At 46.2% G+C, this 17951-nt stretch overlaps 1 protein-coding gene and 1 long non-coding RNA gene across 3 annotated transcripts in view; one reads left to right on the top strand and one right to left on the bottom strand.

The window, feature by feature from the left end:
• The window catches only part of LOC119457504 (uncharacterized), a 33447-nt gene that overhangs the window by 2791 nt on the left and 12705 nt on the right, over window positions 1-17951 (top strand). For both annotated transcript variants that reach the window (XM_049670137.1, XM_037719090.2), the window contains exons 2-3: window positions 4515-4788; window positions 9730-9858. In XM_049670137.1, coding sequence (XP_049526094.1) covers window positions 4515-4788; window positions 9730-9858 — 403 coding nt within the window. The remainder of the gene's footprint in view (window positions 1-4514; window positions 4789-9729; window positions 9859-17951) is intronic.
• The window catches only part of LOC125946612 (uncharacterized), a 32794-nt gene continuing 19526 nt past the window's right edge, over window positions 4684-17951 (bottom strand). The window contains exons 2-3 of the long non-coding RNA XR_007467705.1: window positions 9674-9863; window positions 4684-6631 (exon numbers count right to left, since the gene is read on the bottom strand). This is a non-coding gene — a long non-coding RNA (uncharacterized LOC125946612). The remainder of the gene's footprint in view (window positions 6632-9673; window positions 9864-17951) is intronic.

Genomic DNA, 17951 nt, shown 5'->3' with positions numbered 1-17951 from the left:
TGTCTTTATGTGTGTTGATCCTCCGCTGTAGTGAGCAGGAGGGTTTGTGCCGAAGTCCGAGCGCCAGTGTGGCAGTGATGGTCTCGCTCTATGGCCGAAGTTTTCCGTGAAGCTGCTGACCACTGCTCCAGAAAAGCTTTCCCTGGTGCGAAAAGTGTCCAGTTTGGCTCCCGCGAGTGAGGTGGATTGGTGCGTTTCAAGTGGTGTGGACATTCTTCTACGGGACCAGTGTGACCCCGGCCGCCCCGCAATTAATCATCTGGTGTCTTATTCGAAAACGAACGCCTACTGCATACTCCCATCGGACAAAGAAGGCGGCTTTGCCATCTTTCCACGAGAGATATACAACGTGAAGGCGTTGAAAGTCTTAAGTTCTGTTTTTCATTGTCACAATAATGTATCGCTCAATAAGTTGAAATATGAACCGAAGAAGCTGTGCGAAAAAATGAACCTGTCAAAATTAGCTAGGGACATTAGAAATAGCAAAGTGCACACTCTCGAAGTCTTCTTCAACGCCAAGACCCATAAAGATAACTGCCCTTTAAGAGTAATTGTGTTGGAGCGCATACGTGGCAAAAGTGTTTCGCTGCTTTTCTGTGAGAAAGGCTCAAGCTTCTAACAGTAGACGACCCTTAGCTTGTAAATGATTCCGCACGAGTGGTTGATTACTTGTCATGGCAGCCGGCAATATCATTAGAGGCCTTTTCCATAGATCTGAAGGATCTATAATATAGCATGCAAAAAGCAGAATTTCTTTAGTGCGTCCAGAAAGGCATTGACAGTTATGACTCCCTGTCATTTCAGAATGAAGCGGGTATTCCGGAAGACAAATTCTTGGCTATGCTCGAACTTTACCTGGCTTCCACCTATATTAAATGGGACAGTTGTTTGTACCTGCAAAAGAACAGCGTTTGCATAGGTTCGTGTTTAGCTCCGATCTTGAGCGACTTATTTTTAGCTCATGCTGGCAGAACCATGTCTAGCATTCTCAAGGGTAGCGGTCTAGTCAAAGTTTTTAGATTCATTGAAGACTTCCTAATTTTCGTAGGTAAAAATTTCATTGACGCCGACTTGGTCGTTAGTCAAACATTGACAACCTTCAAGCCGATTCTATCTCCCATAGAAGTGGCCCACAAACTTACGGTAGATTCCTCCATCCAGTTTTTAGATCTTGGATTGTTTTTAGCAAGTAACCACGTCTGTTGGCAGTATGAACCTCGGGCTAGTAAACCTCTGCTACCTTTTAGTTCCTCTCACTCTAAGCTAGTTAAACGCAGTATTGCTAACGTGTGCCTGCTGAATGTTTTTAAGAAGTCCTGTCCACATTGAGCTGCGGCAAGTTTTCTTAAGCAGATTGACCGACTGGAAGAGGCAGGTTACCCGCAACCTGTACTAGTTTCCGTAGCGGAAAAAATCCTGAAGAAGTCGCGAACTCGCCAACTGGACCAGGAGCCACCTCGCGAAAAAGAAAAGGTAGCTGTCATACCCTACATGCACCACATGTTGCACAATGTGAAAAAGACTGCCTAGTGAGCTAACGTAAATGTTGAGTTTTCTGTCCCGTGCAAGCTTTCTAATCTCTGCAGAATGACCTGCCCTTTTTTCCGCAAGGCACCCGCCTGTGTCACAAAACACGATAACAAATACGTAGATTGTCAGGCAGGAGTCGTTTATGAGATTCCTTTAGATTGTGGTAGAAAGTACGTGGGCCAAACTGAGCAGTGCCTGAATGACAGGCTGAGGCAGCATAATAACAAAGTCAGCATTGGGCCACCTGGCAATTCATTGTAGAGACTGCAAGTGTAAGCCAGACTTCTACGCCTGCACTGTGGTTGCCAGAAGACGTGACAAATGGGTTTGATTAATAATTGCTGCCAAAAGGATTATTGAGGCAGGTGATAAGTGAGTAAGTGTTGCATCAATATCACTATCACGCTTTAGCTGAACGCGAATGCGCACTGAGAAACTGTGATTGCGCTCCCTGTATAAAATAGTGGCGTTGTTTTCTGATTAAACATTGTTTGCAAAAACATTGGTTGCATTAAACATTGCAAAAAAGTGTGGCGGCATGACGTCACCCTCGTTGCTGACGGCTAACACCATTACAGACAATGGAAATCTTGTGTGCATCACTGTAGGCACCTCATCAGCGCTTGCGCAAAGCCACCTGTCGTTACGGCAGTTAATGTTTTTGTTCTTGTCATCTGAAAAAAAAAAAAAAAAACAGAGCATTCCAGGCCCCTCAGGTCTCTTCAGCTTGCTTAGCAAGTGCTTGGACTGGAACATACAATTCTCCAAAGTTTTATCGGACATGAATTGCCTCCTCCTCATGACATTGGAATGGTACCTCAAGTCCTTGTGCACAGTGAGCCTGACAGTCGACTGACTTGGAGCTCCTTTTCAATGGCCCGCATTGACTTCCCTGGGCCGTCACTCGCGACGACTTGCAGCCGCCGGAGAAAACTAGAGGTTCTGTTGACATCTGACCGCTGACTGTGCTTTTTCCTTTTCGCCACAGACGCCACGTCACCACCAGAACACATAATTTCTATCTGCACCTTGTAAACGAAAGACTTCGCTACATTCAGAAAGGTGGCAATTTCCAAATCACTGTGGTGTGCCGCCAGGACAACGAGAACTGCATGGCGTTTCATTTCCTGCGTCAACCTGTACGCTTCCATCTTTGGACAAACTGTGCAGTATAAATGATAAGGGGTCAACCAACAAGAAGCCGCGTGCCTAGATATGCTGAGCCTGATGTTGTCTATGGCGATAAGGAATAGTGTTCTTAAATACCTCGCGCACTCGGTATATATATATATATATATATACCGAGAGAGAGAATTGAAGGGAGAGGAGTGGTAGTGGCCATCAGCCCCCCCCCCCCCCCCTCCCTGAAAGAAATTTTTGGCTATGCCACTGCTGTCTGCTGAACCAAGTATCGGAAAGTATCAGAAGTGAAACGACTGAAAAAGTTTGCGATGGTGGGGGGCAGTGCAGCAACAAACGGCGTCATTAGGCTTTTTACTTTTTTTTTTGCACGGCACTAGCCCGCTTGCATGCAAACCTGTGATTTTTGCTTGTAGTCTGTCATTTAGTGTATTTGGCAGTCTAGTTATGTACTAGTAGTTTCGTCCTTTATGCTGCAACCAGTGATATTTTCATTTTCCTTACAACGAGCCCTTATACGTTTGATGCCAGCAGACAAGTCCTTCAGCAACTTTTTCTTCTTTTTTTCCACAACTTCTGATTTTTTTCAGTAACCATTTATTTAGCGGCAACCAGTTAATCAGCAGCTATATATCCTTGGAAGGCTTGCTTGCTATTGGGTTCTCAAGACGTTGAAAGCTGTACAATTGGTAATTTTATGTTTAAAACTGATCCTAATTGTCTCTGATACTGAGCTGTCTATTTTGTTACTGGTCATTACAAGTGTGGTACCTAACTATACTGAAATGTGGTTTCCTGTTTTAAATATATGCGTCTGCATTTGACTATTCGATATTCAATGCTTACTATTTGTAGTCAAAAAAGTTTATATTTGCCCGCCTCTACTTATAATGACTATCGAATGTGATGCTGAAATCTACAATATAATATCTCTTCTACTGAGGCTGGGTAAGCCAGAAATGATGCAGCAGGAACAAAAGACGGGAGTAACAGTGGTGATGCACCACTTCACTGTGATGTCACAAACTTTCACAGCACTTTCTCTAGTCTAGTTAACTCCGTATCAATAAAGGAGGACTACATTGCATTTGAAAATAACCAAAGAAGGCACAACCTAACAAGTTTACAGAACTTTTCCTGCAACAAAGTGGCCCACATAAAACAAAATATGTTGAACGTCATTATAGCCAAGTCCCATCTCGCATATACTAATATGAAAATACCATCTTTATTTTCTGCGTTCATTATAAGCATATGATGGTTGTATAGGTGCCAATTATTTTACTATGTTTTATTTGCACCGAGTTTAGGGCATAATTGATTTAAAAAATACAGATACTGTTGCTGACTGATTTTGAGAGCTGGGCTTCTTGGGCCTGCTCGATTTTTTGGACACATACCTGCAGCAAACCCACTCCACAGAGCCAGTGTACGACAGCAACGAAAAGGTTGGCTGCTGTTACATGAATAATTCCCTTTGTGGGGCATATCATTATAGCTGTGATTACAGTGTTCAGTGTCCATGCAGTGCAGCCTCGTTGATCCGATTCTGCACATTATACTTTTTCTTTTCCTGATAATACGACTTAGTTGGATGATACAATTTATTTTCCCGTTCCCTTGAAGATCATATCAATGAGATATCACTGTAATTATCTTATTAAGAACACCTTGAGTAAAACACCCATTTTAGTATTTATTTTTTTGCTAAAGTCCTAGCATTTCTAACCAAAATATTGTATTTATGGGCTTTTACTGTAGTGTTTTTAAGGTTGGCAGGCGTGCCATAATACAGCTTGGCCTTGCATTCCTCGTCAATCAGTGTTTGCTGGGATGGTTCCCAGGTGGTGGTGGTGTGCCTGCTGTGGCTGGTGGTGCTGGGTGGGCACGGCATGCATGCTGGCTGCCCGCACTGCGCCACAGTGCGCTCCTTGGGTCCTCCGCCGTCGGCCATTCTGGAGATGCCGCCCCCGCCACGCCTTCCGTCGTTCCCCAGTTGGGCCGGTCCCGTGTGTGGTGGCAACCGCAGCCGCCTCTGCCACCCCGTCCACCATCGTGTGAGCACATTAAACGGCTCTGCAGAGTCCTCCGGCTGGTGGCTCGTGGGGCCTAGCTCGGGTGAGTCGAGCTGTCTGCTTTTTTCGAATGGACCTCTGAAGCTGTACGTGGTGGGACCACTTATTATTGGGATGGCAGTTGTCGGGGGCACTCCAGCCGCACTCGTATTGTGGGCGTCATCTCCCGCCCATCTGGGGCGTGCTTCTGTGGGTGGCGAAGTAAGGCTGTGATGATTCGTGGGCCCAGGAGCTCGGAACACGGTGATGGGGGTGCAGACATGGAGAAACGACGCCGACGTGACGCTGGCGCAGTGAGTGCCTGCTGGTCTTCCGACAGTTGGTCTTGACGCAGAACCACCTGCTCTTGTCGGCCAACTCGCACTGAGAGTTTGGCCCAATGACGGGACGGACCACGGAGTCGCACGAGCTCTTCGGCAGGTCCCACCTTCACTTCCGGACCAGGCGGCTGGACAGACCAAGTAGCCACCCGCAATCGCTCGCGGGACCAGGCTGTGGCTGTACGCACGGGAGGTGGTCGAGCGAACCAGTAGCTGCCCGCGCTCACCGGCAGTTCCGGCCTGAAGCTGTAGGACACGGGCGCCCGAGCGAACCAATAGCTGCCAGCAATCGCCCATGGGACCGAGTTGCTGCAACGCTTCTCCTGGCAGCCCTCGATGAGTCTCGTCTTCTTCAAATCGAATGGCGGCTCTCGCGCTCGCTACTCGCGCCACACCACCACATGCACTTTTTCTTCTTTGATGTCCGTTGTTTCATGGTAACGTAACCGTGGCGTAGTTGTCCCTACTCGTCGCAAAAGCACAGAACTGTTGTTCCACCACTCCATGTACACCACATACCGTGTTCCTTCAACGAACATGACACACTACCCTGGAGCACCGGGACATGAATGGAGAATCCAAAAACAGCACTTTGATGCACGGGCAGTGCATCATGGGGCAGGGACCGTCTAAATGTCTGAATAAATGGGGTCCGAAGTAGAGAATTTGCCAGAAAATAAGTCTTTATACCACAAGCAGCCAGAAAAGCTGGTCAACTTGTTGCTGCAAGCATGCACATATGCTTGCATGTGACCTGGTCAGTCTGTATTTCAAGCTTTGTCACTGCTAATGGTGAGCCGGGCTGTTTCCCTGGAAGGAGCAAGGGACTGTACACTCGCAGGTGGCCTCGCTGATACCAGCACGTTGTGGCGAGACGTGGAGCAGTGCTGAGGGCCGCTAGCCGAGCAGACAGTTTTCTGATTTCTTGATGGAACTTCTCGTCACGGATACTCTGTACAGCCGATGAAACTAGGAGAGACGATGGGTCGGGGTGCGATGACGAGGTATCCATGGAGCCGATCTTCGAGCAATTTATTTCCATGATGCAGTTGGGCAAGCTGATCCTGTGATAACTCGGTAGTGGACACGGGCACCTTGCAAACACTAGATGCAGGAACAGTTCACGGAGGAGGTCGTGGTCGAAAGTAGCTATCTTGTCTCCAAGAAGTTGTTGAAGGTGACGCAGGAGTTGGAAAGGTTTGTGGTCACCAAGTTCTTTTGCCAAGATAAGTTGTTGCAGTTGGCACTGGTCAGAAAGGGATGTGCGTCTCAGAAGCTCAGCCATAAGTGTGTCATACGGGTTCGACTAGGTAGGCATGAGAATTGGATCTCGTACCTCGATTGCGATCTCGGGTGGCAGGTCAGAAACAACACAATAAAACTTTGTGTCTGTGATGAGATCCTTGCAACAGCAAACTGGCTGTTCACCTGGGCCAGCCAGAGGTGTGTGTCGGAGGGCCAGAACTTGTGCAGATGTAAGGCTACTGAAGAAAGCTTGCATGCTGGTCGATCGGCGGGCAGCTCAGACTTGTAGTTGATCCTCCCAAGGTCACCAATTCTGTGGCGCTAGCCGAAGAATGAAGGAGGCGAGCCATAAATAAATAACTTGTATTGGGGACGAGAAATTGCCAACATTTATCTGCAGCACTGTGTTGCAAGAGGAGAGCACCCAGAGTCCCTACTTGGTTGGGGCACACTCCTCGTGTCGCCAGAAGAGGAGTCGCCGTTGTCAGGGGCTCGTTGTGTCGTCTGTTGCACGGTAAATTCGCAATAAGTGTCGTTACAGTGGCTGGCAATGCATCAGGCTTTGGCTTACGTTTGTCTGAAAGGCAGTCGGGGTTCAAAATACCCATTGCACAACATGAGGAGTTGAACTTTGCAGGAGTTTTTCCCTATTTAAATGGTGTCTCTATTGAGATTGTCTTTTTAAGTTTCATTAATGGCCTCCCTAATAACATATCATTGTCAGTCTGACTGTTCGCTGATGACTACATGCTATATAGGTGCATATTATCTCAAAATTATCATCTATTACTACAAAATGACTTCAGCAAGATAGCTAACTGGTGTTCATGCTGGCTAATGGTACTAGACATTTCTAAATGCAGGTCCATGTGTGTCTCCTGTGAGCAAAATAACAGTAGCTATCATTATACCCTTAACACTTCGGTTCTCACATCAGCTGGTATATCGCTACCTGGTTATTACTATCTTGAGCCATTTCATGTGGCCTGACCACAGCTTAAAGTTTGCTGCTGACTGTTAAATTGCTCGGCTTGATCAAAAGGGCGCTATCAACATCACGCTCTCCTATCTGCAAGCTTGCTTACGAAACGTTCATTCATACGTAACTCGAATTTGGTGTTGCCAATTTGGAGCCCTCATCAGATGTACCTAATCTTGCAGTTAAAGCTGTCCAGAACCTTGCTGCGAGGTTCACAAGTTCAACGTATTACTGGTGCAAAAGTGTTAGTGCTATCAAATGATCTCTTAACCTCTCTTCTCTGTCAACACACCGCAAGAACTGTCTTTTCCACAACCTCTACTCCCACACTTGCATAATAATTTGTTCCTTCCTCCACACTGCACTCTTGCTAATTAACAGCCTTAACTCTTCATAGTGAAATATTTAGTGCGCAAAATAGACAAGGACACAGTATTTATATTCTGTTTCTTTCCAAAAATAAGCAGTTGTGAGTAAGCGCCCGTGTGTCCCCCTTCACTGTGTCTTTGTCTATTGTGCGCACTAAATATTTCACTATGAATGCGCCCTCACTCGCCAAACTATCAGTTCTGCTGCAGCCTTAACTCTTTCGTTACCGTGCGAATATGATTGTTTTTTAAAGGTCTCGGGATATATTTTTTTACACTCAAAATAATATTCCAGCACACATTGCAGCATAGCCAATTGTACATAATATTTCTGAAATGCTCTTTCCAGAAACTTAAGTTAGAAAGCAAAAAAACTTACCTGATGACACGCAAAAGTTCTAAAACTCGCCATATTTCTGGCGATTTTATAAAAAAGACAATAAAGAAAACTATCTACAAAACCAATGTCAAAGGAAATTCAGAATATACATCTTAAAGATAAATCACCCAGGAATAGCATCTGAAAAAAATAAATGCTCAGTACACTGCTGTTCTTCGGATACAAAAAGAAACTAGACCAGGAACTGCTTCATCGCTAGTACCATGCGGTTAAAGCAGTTCCTGGTTTTGGTGAGGCATAGGTGCACTCCGCACTTTTCGCACAAAATGTTTGTTTTTTGTTCAAGTTTGCGTTCCTTGCTGGGCTCCGGCTGGCCTTCTTGGCGTGAAGTTTCTTTGCAGCCGATGGTAGCACATCCTGACCAAGCGAAGCACGCACCCTACAGATAACCAGCATAGCTCTCGGGTCGTTCACAAAAATTGGCAAATAATCTGGCACTGCGAAGGAGACCACTCTAGGACAAAACTCAACGGTGGACAGCTGCGGATGTCGCGGGCTGACTCAAAATATTGTCAGAGTTTGAGGTGCTGCCATTTTCAGGTTTGAGGTGCTGCCATTTTCAGACTTATGCTCGAGTCCTCGTCACTAAATTCAGGTGTGGGTGCAATGTAGTTCCAAGTGGGACGCTTTTCTTGTGGCACCGTCGTGCAGGACGCCGCCCTCATGGGAGCGACCTTCAATATAATAACACTTGATGTGCCCCCTACTGAGACAAAGCGAAGTTGAAGCTCTTGGAAACTGGCTGAAAACGCCAGGTTCATATGTTGGACATGCAGTGGAACTTCCAAAATGTGCTTTGGTAGAGTAGAATTACCCAGACTACAAACCAAAGTTCACTAGTGAACAGCTGGTGTCATGTACGGGTAGTTATTGCTGCTCGACACTGTCAGATAGCAAAGCCGGCGACAAAATTTCATATGTGACTTGCTTTGAGTCTTTTGATCACAAAAATTTCATATTAGTGCAGCATAATCACGAGTGGCATGCTTTTCTTTTCTCGAGTGCAACAGCCATGCCCCTTATCGCTACAACACAAGCAGATTAGTTTGCAAAAAGGTTCGTTAAAAATGACAACATGGCCAGAGCAGGAAAATTTATACCGATTCAAAAAGTGACAGGGCCTGGACTAACCACTGCGTGGTGCTAGGTGCATGAGAAAGGACTCCAACATGTCGAAATCAGCGATTTAAAGTTTCGATCAGCGACGATTGATCTGAATAGGCATAATGAAAGAGTTAAGTATGCAGCGCCTGCATGGTACTACCACCACATTTAATAAATTGTTCTTGCCCATCAATACAGCGCATTGGAACGAGCCGCCAGAATCAGTAGTTAATGAATGTGATCTGAAAGCCCACACTGGCAGCCTAGTTCCAGAAATAATTACGTAACTCGCACGTCTGTCATGCCTTACATTCGCTATGCCTTCAACGACTGTACCATTTGCGCCCCTCACATGTTTATATATATATATATATATATATATTTTTTTTTTTTTCTTTCAGTTTCACTATGGCAGCAGAATACTAATCACAATAAAGGATGGAGAACTAAATCTTAAATTCACTTTTCTTTATGTCTGATAATTTGTTGTACGTGTTTCTTTGAGCTTTTACTGAGTAATGGGTCGGGCAGTCAGAAGACACGTCTCGGTTCTGGGCCGGTCATGCAGGTGGCGAAGGAGACAAGGCGTGGCCCCTGGCCGTAGTGTTGGTGGCTGGCTCGGCCACAGTGCTTGGTTCCGTCGTGCTGCTGGTTCTGTCCAAGAAAAAGCGGTGGCAGCCAGGCCGTTCCTCTCCAGGTGAGCTGTGCCGGTCGTAAAACAAATATCTGTAAGAAGGGATGCATGCAAACAGGGTTCATTTATCCATTTTCAAAGGCCTGTTTCAAACTCTGGGTATCAGTCCAACCCTTTGTGTGCCACTTCTGACTCAAGATGGACAAGTTTTGCTTCCTCCACCGGAATAAACCTGCTTGCGTTGCTCCACGGAAAGCCACCGCTACGAAACCAGCTCGTTGGTGGCATTGCAGGAACATAAGGAGCCGAGCTTGTCCTTGGCTGTTTTTACAAGAAAGGCACGTATGAACTCAACTCGTCTGTGGCACGGAACAGGTTAATTGACTGAAATACCACGAGGAGCGGCGATGAAGCGAATTCAGCAGCCTAGTCTCTGGGAGCATCTGTGCTCCATCTGGCTTGCAACCTCCAGGCCTTTTGCCAATCACTTTGTCTAGATTCTTAAACGTGGCACCTCGAGGGAATTTCGTAAGTGGTCTGATTGAACAAGTCTCGCATGCAAATGGCTACCAGAGAACGAGTTGCAGACGCCTGTGGCTGGTGGTGACTCGGGGCCCATATTTCGGAACATTTAATTTTTCTTTTCTTATGTGTCACATTAACTAGCTGGTCTCGGCAATAGTGGCGGCAGTTATGCAAATGACTGAAGGCAATGGAAAATTAAATTCATAGAATACTGCCCCAGTAGGTGCTTTCTGTGTTTCTTGTCGTGACACAGTTGTGACAGGTGTCATGTCAAGGTACAGCAGCAATGCGGCTGCAGGTGCTACACGTGTAACGTGGGAACACCATCCCTGCTGGCAGGGAGAGAGTATCCTCCATACAGGCTTTGGTTTAAATTTTACGCACTTCTCTCGGCGCACCCACTGTGTCGTCTACACATCCTCGCAGTGCTAGAAGTGTCCTTCTTTTGAAAAAAAAAAAAAATTTCGTTCGGGGCCAACTCTGATTTCCCTATTAAGATACGTACTACATGTAAAACACAGCAATGCTTTTAATGAGACAACTGCTTCGCCAATTTGAATGAAACTTTTTGCATTTGAGAGAAGAGGTAAAGTTCTAGTTAAATACTAGGAAGCAGAATTCTGATTTAAGACCTGCAATTTTTAGAAGAGTATCCAAAAATTGGTATGTTTCAATAAAATTGAAGCACAAAGTTTAGAAACCTGTAACTCTGCAACAAAAACAGATCGGTATACTGTATCTGTTAGAGCATCTCAAGTGGACAAGTGTGATATCCTAGTTTACAGCTTACGTAATATTGATACAATGTTTGCAAGGGTATTGCTAATGTGCTACTCGCAAATGAGAGGTATATTTCGGAGCAGTGTATAATTCATTAGAACCTTGTTGATACTATCTCGTTTCTATACAATTATGATACTATACAATTTCCCAGTACCAACATTCGCAATTGAGAATACAAAAAATGACGCAATACAGTTACGCTTTTTTTTTACCGGCTAACCCTTCGGGTCAAAGATGTGAGTACAGTTAAACCTAGATATAACGAAATCGGTAAAATCGGTGATTTGTTTCATTATATCAAAATTTTGGTACATTGAAATTCAACCTTTTTGCAAATAAGTACACTCACCGATGAATTTTTCTCACACGGAAGGGGACGCAAAATTTTCCAAAATAACGAGCAATGTGAAAAAGGAAATTTGAAAGCGAAAGAAATTAATTTTATTGAATTTGAGATTCGGCATCGAAAGATACGATTTCATGCCGTGTCGACGATATCTTAACATCGCCGGTACGAAGCAAAGCCAGCCACACTTTCGCCTCCACTCCGCCCCCTCGGCCGATATTGTCACCCGCAGTGGAACGCTGCTATCATGTGAAGTGCCGGCAGCGGGGAGCAAATGCTTCGTCTGCCTCTTGCTTCAACGCGTGTCCGGAACTTGAGATTACGCAACCTCCAGTACTAAACGTGCAGGAAGATAGTGCAAACGATGCTACGCCATCTCGGTGCACCCACTCTTCGCACATGCGGCAGGTCACCTCTAAAACGGGGTGCACAGGCTGGGTGTGCATGCTCAGCCACGCTGACAGCCATGTGCTAGAAAAGGAAACACGTGTCAACCTGCCCCTCCCCCCTGGGCTGCGTGCATCGCAAACCTTGCAAGACCGGTCCTTGATTTTCTTTTTTTTTGCGTTTTTCCTATGCGGCCACCGTAGATGAGGATTGCAGGAGCGGAAAAACGCAATTTTGAGCTTTCGAGCAATACCAAGGTGGCAGTGCTCGGCGGTGGGATAAAGGAGAGATGGATCTATGAACTCTGGTACCAGTTAGGGTCAGTAATATCGATGAACGATTAATCGATTAGAAGTGTCCCGCAAAGCGATTAATCTTCATCGATGTTCACCTTTCATTTAATCGACTTAATTGATTAGGCCTGTTCGATTAATCGTTTTCGAGAGTTTGACAGGAGTGGCATGAGAATTTTGAAATCTACTGGAATGGCGGCCCACAAGTAGTGTCTGTGCAGCTGGGGTAGAGTGACTGTCAACTGTCTTTCCGAGTCCAGAGTGATGCCAAGCTGAGCGCTTCCCCTCTCTTCCCCCCCACGCCACCATGCCGCGCGGAGCCGGAGGCTTGAAATGCCCTCGCAATGCAAGGCAAACTATAGCAACCTAGTTGTTGATCGTAGTACCACTCCCAGTCCACTAAAAATGTTTCACAGCACACGTGCCGGCTTAGACCATGTATTTGACATAGCGATGGAGTTCTATATTCTCGCATGCTCCATTCAACATAGGTGTCGGTTTCACCCAAACATGCCAGCCAATTGACATTCATTTGCTCTCTAGAAAAGATTACGTATGTGGTTTAAAATCCTAAACCACTGACTTTCTTTTCTGCTGTATACATTGTAATTTCTTGCATATTTCAGTTGACCTTCACCTTTCACTTTTGCCAATTTTCTTAATTCTTCTTTAACTGTACTCTACTGGGATTCGCTAGTGCAATGTACCTTAATAAAGCGCATCATCACCTTCATAAAGCCATCAGGTATTCGTTTTTTATGACACAACATAAGGTGACCTACTGTAAAAACCGGAATATAGGTCGAACTTTTTTTCAAAAAACCATTGCGAAAAGTTAACCCTCGTCTTATATACCGGACATTGGCGGAAAAGAACAACAGTGCTATCGCCCTTGTTGTTCAACCTAGCCCTCAGGCAACTGTCGGTATCCCTGTCGGGAATCGAAAGAGTTCACCACACGATATACGCCGATGACATCACTATCTGGTGCACCGGCGGCAGCGAAGGGCAAGTGGAATCGAGCCTACAAGAAGCAGTCGACCGTACTGAAACCTTCCTCGATGGCACAGGCCTACGATGCTCGACAACGAAGTCTGAACTACTACTCTACAGACCGGTCCGCAAAGGTCCTAAACCCAGGGGTTGGAAGCCCCTGGACGAAGTTGACATAGAACTACACACCAAAAGCGGGGCGAGCATTCCTAGGGTCGACACCCTAAAGGTGCTGGGAATGTTCATCGAGTCTACCGGAGGTAACATCACGACGCTCAGAAAAATCACGACCAAGACGGAGTGCATGATTGGATTAATCAATAGAATCTCCAACAAGAGGAGCGGTCTAAAGGAGGACAATCTCCTACGGCTATTCCACGCATTCTTAATGAGTCACATAATTTACGTGGCTGCAATGCTCAAGTGGTACGCTTCTGAAAGGCACAAGCTGGACACGCTCATCCGTAAAAGCATCAAAAAAGTGATAGGAGTACCAATAAACGCCAGCACGGACCGCCTTCTTCAACTAGGTGTACATAATACACTCGATGAAATCATCGAAGCTCAGGAAACGGCTCAAGTATCACGACTCTCTAGCACCCCTGCTGGGAGGGAGATTCTCGCGGTCTTAGCAATCGGCTCCACTGTAGTGATGGAACGCACATGTGAAATGCCAGATTACCTACGGGACAACATTACGGTTGCTCCTTTTCCCAAAAACGTGCATCCACAACACAATGCGAGCAGGCACAAAGCTAGGGCTGTGGCATTGCCCCGGAGCATAAAAGCCTCGCCTCACATGGTCACTTTCGTTGACGCGGCCCAGTACGAGCACACATCGGACTTCGTCGCAACGGTAGTCAATCACGACGGACACGTCACTTGTGCGGCCTCCATCAGAGACAGCACCCCGGCTAGGGCAGAGCAGGCTGCGGTCGCTCTTGCACTTCTCGACGATGAGAGAGCTGAAATATTTACTGACTCGAGGGCGGCGGTTCGGGCATTTGCCTCTGGTGCCATCGCCAAGGAAGCTCATCGAATTCTCAAAGGCAAAGTCATCCAGCCACATACAATCACATGGTTCCTGGCCCATCTCGAACCCCAACTCGACTCCCTCCGCAACCTCAATGACATCGCACACGTCCAGGCGCGCGAACTAACCCTCCGCGCTGACGCCACTGCAAGTCGAGGCTCCGTCGATTCTAGGCTCGTCGAGTTCCGTGACACTCTCTCCACCTTCCACGAGGTTACCAAACACTACTACCTTGGTAGAAGACTATACCCTCCCCCACACGGGACACTAACCAGACCTCAAGCTGTCACACTATGCATGCTTCAGACGGGATCATATCCCAACCTGAATTTATTTCACTACATCAATCCAGACTGCTTTAGTCCAGACTGCCCTAGCTGCGGACAATGTAGTACTTTGGAACACATGCTCTGGGGATGCCCCTCGTTACAGAGGGGCCCGCATCGATGCACTGCAGAGGAGTGGAGCTCTGCTCTTCGGAGCTCCGACCATTCACGCCAATTTTGGGCTGTCCAGAGAGCCCACGATGCGGCGCTGGAGCTTGGTCTTCCCGTCCCGACGTGGGTGCGGCCCGCGGCTTCGTCGCCTCCCTGAGAGGGGGCAACAGAGCTTCTCAGGACCTCTATTAAAGTTCTTTGTCTGTCTGTCTGGCGGAAAAATTGCGGAAGTCTTGCAACAATGGGCAGATGAAGTAAACAGCGGCCTTCGCCATCGCATTCAGGCTGCTTTTTCACATTTTGTTTCAAAATGAGCGGAAGCCGACGGCAATTCACCGTCGCCTTGAAGAAAAAGGCGATTGAGTACGCTGAAGCCCACGGCAACCCGCGAGGTTGCCGTGGGCTTCGTATCGTGTGACCATCGACCCGCGTGTTTGTCAGCACCTTATCGTCATGTTACGGAGCAGCATTTAAGGGGAGAGGCGGGTCAAAAAACGGCGATTTTCATTAAAGAAATAGATTTTGTGTTTTTAGTTGTTTCAGCAACATTGATCTCTCCTATTTCACATATGAAGAAATCAGAGCCAGAAATGAACAGGAAAAGTATAATATACTCGGTTAAAGCACTCGAGGTGGCAAGAAAAGGCACAGATATGACACATTTTCAAGCGCACGATGCGTCAAACCGCGGTGTCGCAAGCCATTGGGCTCGTGCAAGGTGGCAGGCCTAAGTTTTTTCTCTCCAAGGTTAGCTTTGCCGCATCACAATCTCCCCGGGAAGTAATAATAATAATTAACAAAAGTAAACAACTTCTATAACTTTCAATCGCATTTTTCTCAACTTCATATTTTGGGCAAAACAAGGCATTTGTGTACAACATTTTATGTACTTATTTTGGTCCAATCAAGACCACATTTGATGGGCGTAATTTTTAGGATATGTAGAATGCACTTATCTAGGATTTAATGCAATCACAATTTTTTTAAGGATGAAAATTTTTAATGTACTCTGGCACCAGCCACTGAATATGAAGCACCAGATACAAAATTTTCTTAAAATATTGCCTGTAAAGGGAATCACATTATCTTGCTTATTAGCACTCAGTTGAGTGTTAGGGATAAGAAAAATAATTTTGCACTGCTCTATCATGCTAACTGCTAAGTCCAGCAGCTGCACAAACATGCACTGCTTCTCACTTATGCATGGCACTTAGGACATGAAAGCATCGAGATATCCGAAAACTAAAAATAGATTTCGAATGAAGAGATCAAGCTCTATAAGTGGTAGAATTTGCATTCGCCCAGCATCATTATTAAAGAGAAATGTTTCTGAGGAGCATCTCCCCTTAAATAAATACTGTCACCATTGTGCAACCGGCTGAGTCACATTTGTTAAATGTAAGGGTGTCTTTCGGTACCTTTGGCACTGAAAAAGATTTTTTTCATTTTTAGAATCGGTTAGTTGAGGGGTCGACCTATATTCCGGTTCGACCTATAGTCCGGTTTTTACGGTATACTTGTTTTCAGCTCTCAAAAATAATTGCGCTGGCCACATTGACGAGTTAAAAGATGGCGGTGCCCTAGCGGTCCCCCCTTTTTCGGCCTAGCTTTGCCTCTAGAGTCAGTTATATTAACTCTATGCCTGCCGCTGCTTCCGTTGAGGGAGAGCACGGCAGGGAGCGCAGGCGCCCCTTGCCAGAGGAGGCGTTGCCTTCGCTTATCGCCTTTCTTCTGCCCTCTCCTTGCTTCATCGCCGGTGGCGCGGAGGCGAAGCAGCTGGCGCCATCTTGTGCACGCTGCACCAACTTACGAAGCTCTCCATGGCTTTCGCAATCGGCGCGCAGGCGGGATGCGCTGCGCGGTAATGGCAGCAGATATGAACTCGCATAGGCAAACTTTTCACCTCATCTCGGTTAAGGGCAACGTAGGAACGCAATTTTCACGATTATTCTACATTAAAAACACTGCCCAGAAGCAAAATTTCAATTGTTATATCCGATATGCGGTGAATAACATATCGTTATGTTTTTTTTTTTTTTCTTCTCATAGCCCTAATGCATAAGTTGATGCTCTTAGCTCGACTCATCGTTCTAACCGACATATCGTTATATGTGGTATCGTTATATGCGGACTGCACTGTAGTTGGAATGTTGGAATTTGTTTCTATAAAGAAAAGTAACAGAAAGAGAATACACAACAACAATTTATCATTACACTCGAGCACTTCCGGCATTCGGCAAGTGTCGTCTGTTTTCGCCGCAATGTGCTCCGTGTTGACGCTAGCTGCGCGGTCAGTGTTGGTCTCGAGGCTTCTTTTTGCAATGACCATGAGTCGTTCTTGTTGCAATGTATGCTGCAAACCTAGCTATCGCAGGGCCAATGTAGGCAGAGCTTAGACCTAGTCGCTCGGCGAACAAGTTGAAGAGAAAAAGCATGGCTAGGGGGGGGGGGAGGGGGGAGGGTAACATTTAATCGTTCATAGCTCTCTTCATATGAGACGCTTAACATAATTTGTGGTGCAAATGTTTTACTGTAGTATTGTGAAACATGGTTCATGGAGCAGTTTTAGACAGGACACAGTGAGGTACACAGGACAAATGCCGACCGCTTTGTCCCATCTAAAATTGCGCCTTAAACTGTTTCCTAATGCTTGTAACCAACTAGCTGAACTTAGTACCTCGAATGAGTTTTGCTGTAGCTGTACCCTACACGTTTACAAAATTTGTCTGAACCATTTCAGGGACCCTTTAAGTGTATCTGGTGCCGCCAATAAGTCCCAAATAGTTGATGCCGTCTGTTTATGACACTATTTGTATGTTTGAAAAATGCACCAATTTCAGGGCGAAAGCCATAAATCTCTTATGTGTCAAGGACGCTGTGAGGTACAGAAAAAGTGAGCAAGCTCGCCCCGCACTTGCCCCGCGCTCTGCCGCCGAGTTCTAAGCATCCCCTGTAATTTTTTACACTCTTTGTTGACCAGCAAGCGCTATGTGATAGCTATGTGGATACAAGGAACCCCTTATTGGTCTTTCTTCCACGCCTTCTTTACACCAGCGACCGCTCGCACATTCATGCGTGCGCAGGCACACGACAGCAGTCAGCTTTGGTTTCGTCTTGCCGGCTGTTTCCGTTTGGTGTGCTGACAGGAACTGATGTCTTTCTTGTTCTTAATCTCAAAGGGTCAGTGCTAGATGCTTGCTCGTTTGTTGCCCACAGGGGTGCAATTACATCTGTTCACATGTGGGCGCTGGTGTATACAAACGAAGCCGCTGTATACAAACAATGCTGCCACGACTGTATTTATTTTCTTGGGACTCGCGAAAACTGATTGCGCCTTGTTCGTGATGGAACAAAGGATT

The sequence above is a fragment of the Dermacentor silvarum genome, chromosome 7, assembly GCF_013339745.2.
Source record: "Dermacentor silvarum isolate Dsil-2018 chromosome 7, BIME_Dsil_1.4, whole genome shotgun sequence".
Classification (NCBI taxonomy): domain Eukaryota; kingdom Metazoa; phylum Arthropoda; class Arachnida; order Ixodida; family Ixodidae; genus Dermacentor; species Dermacentor silvarum.
Note: the sequence above shows the minus strand (reverse complement) of the source record. Positions and strands in the feature narration are given on the sequence as shown.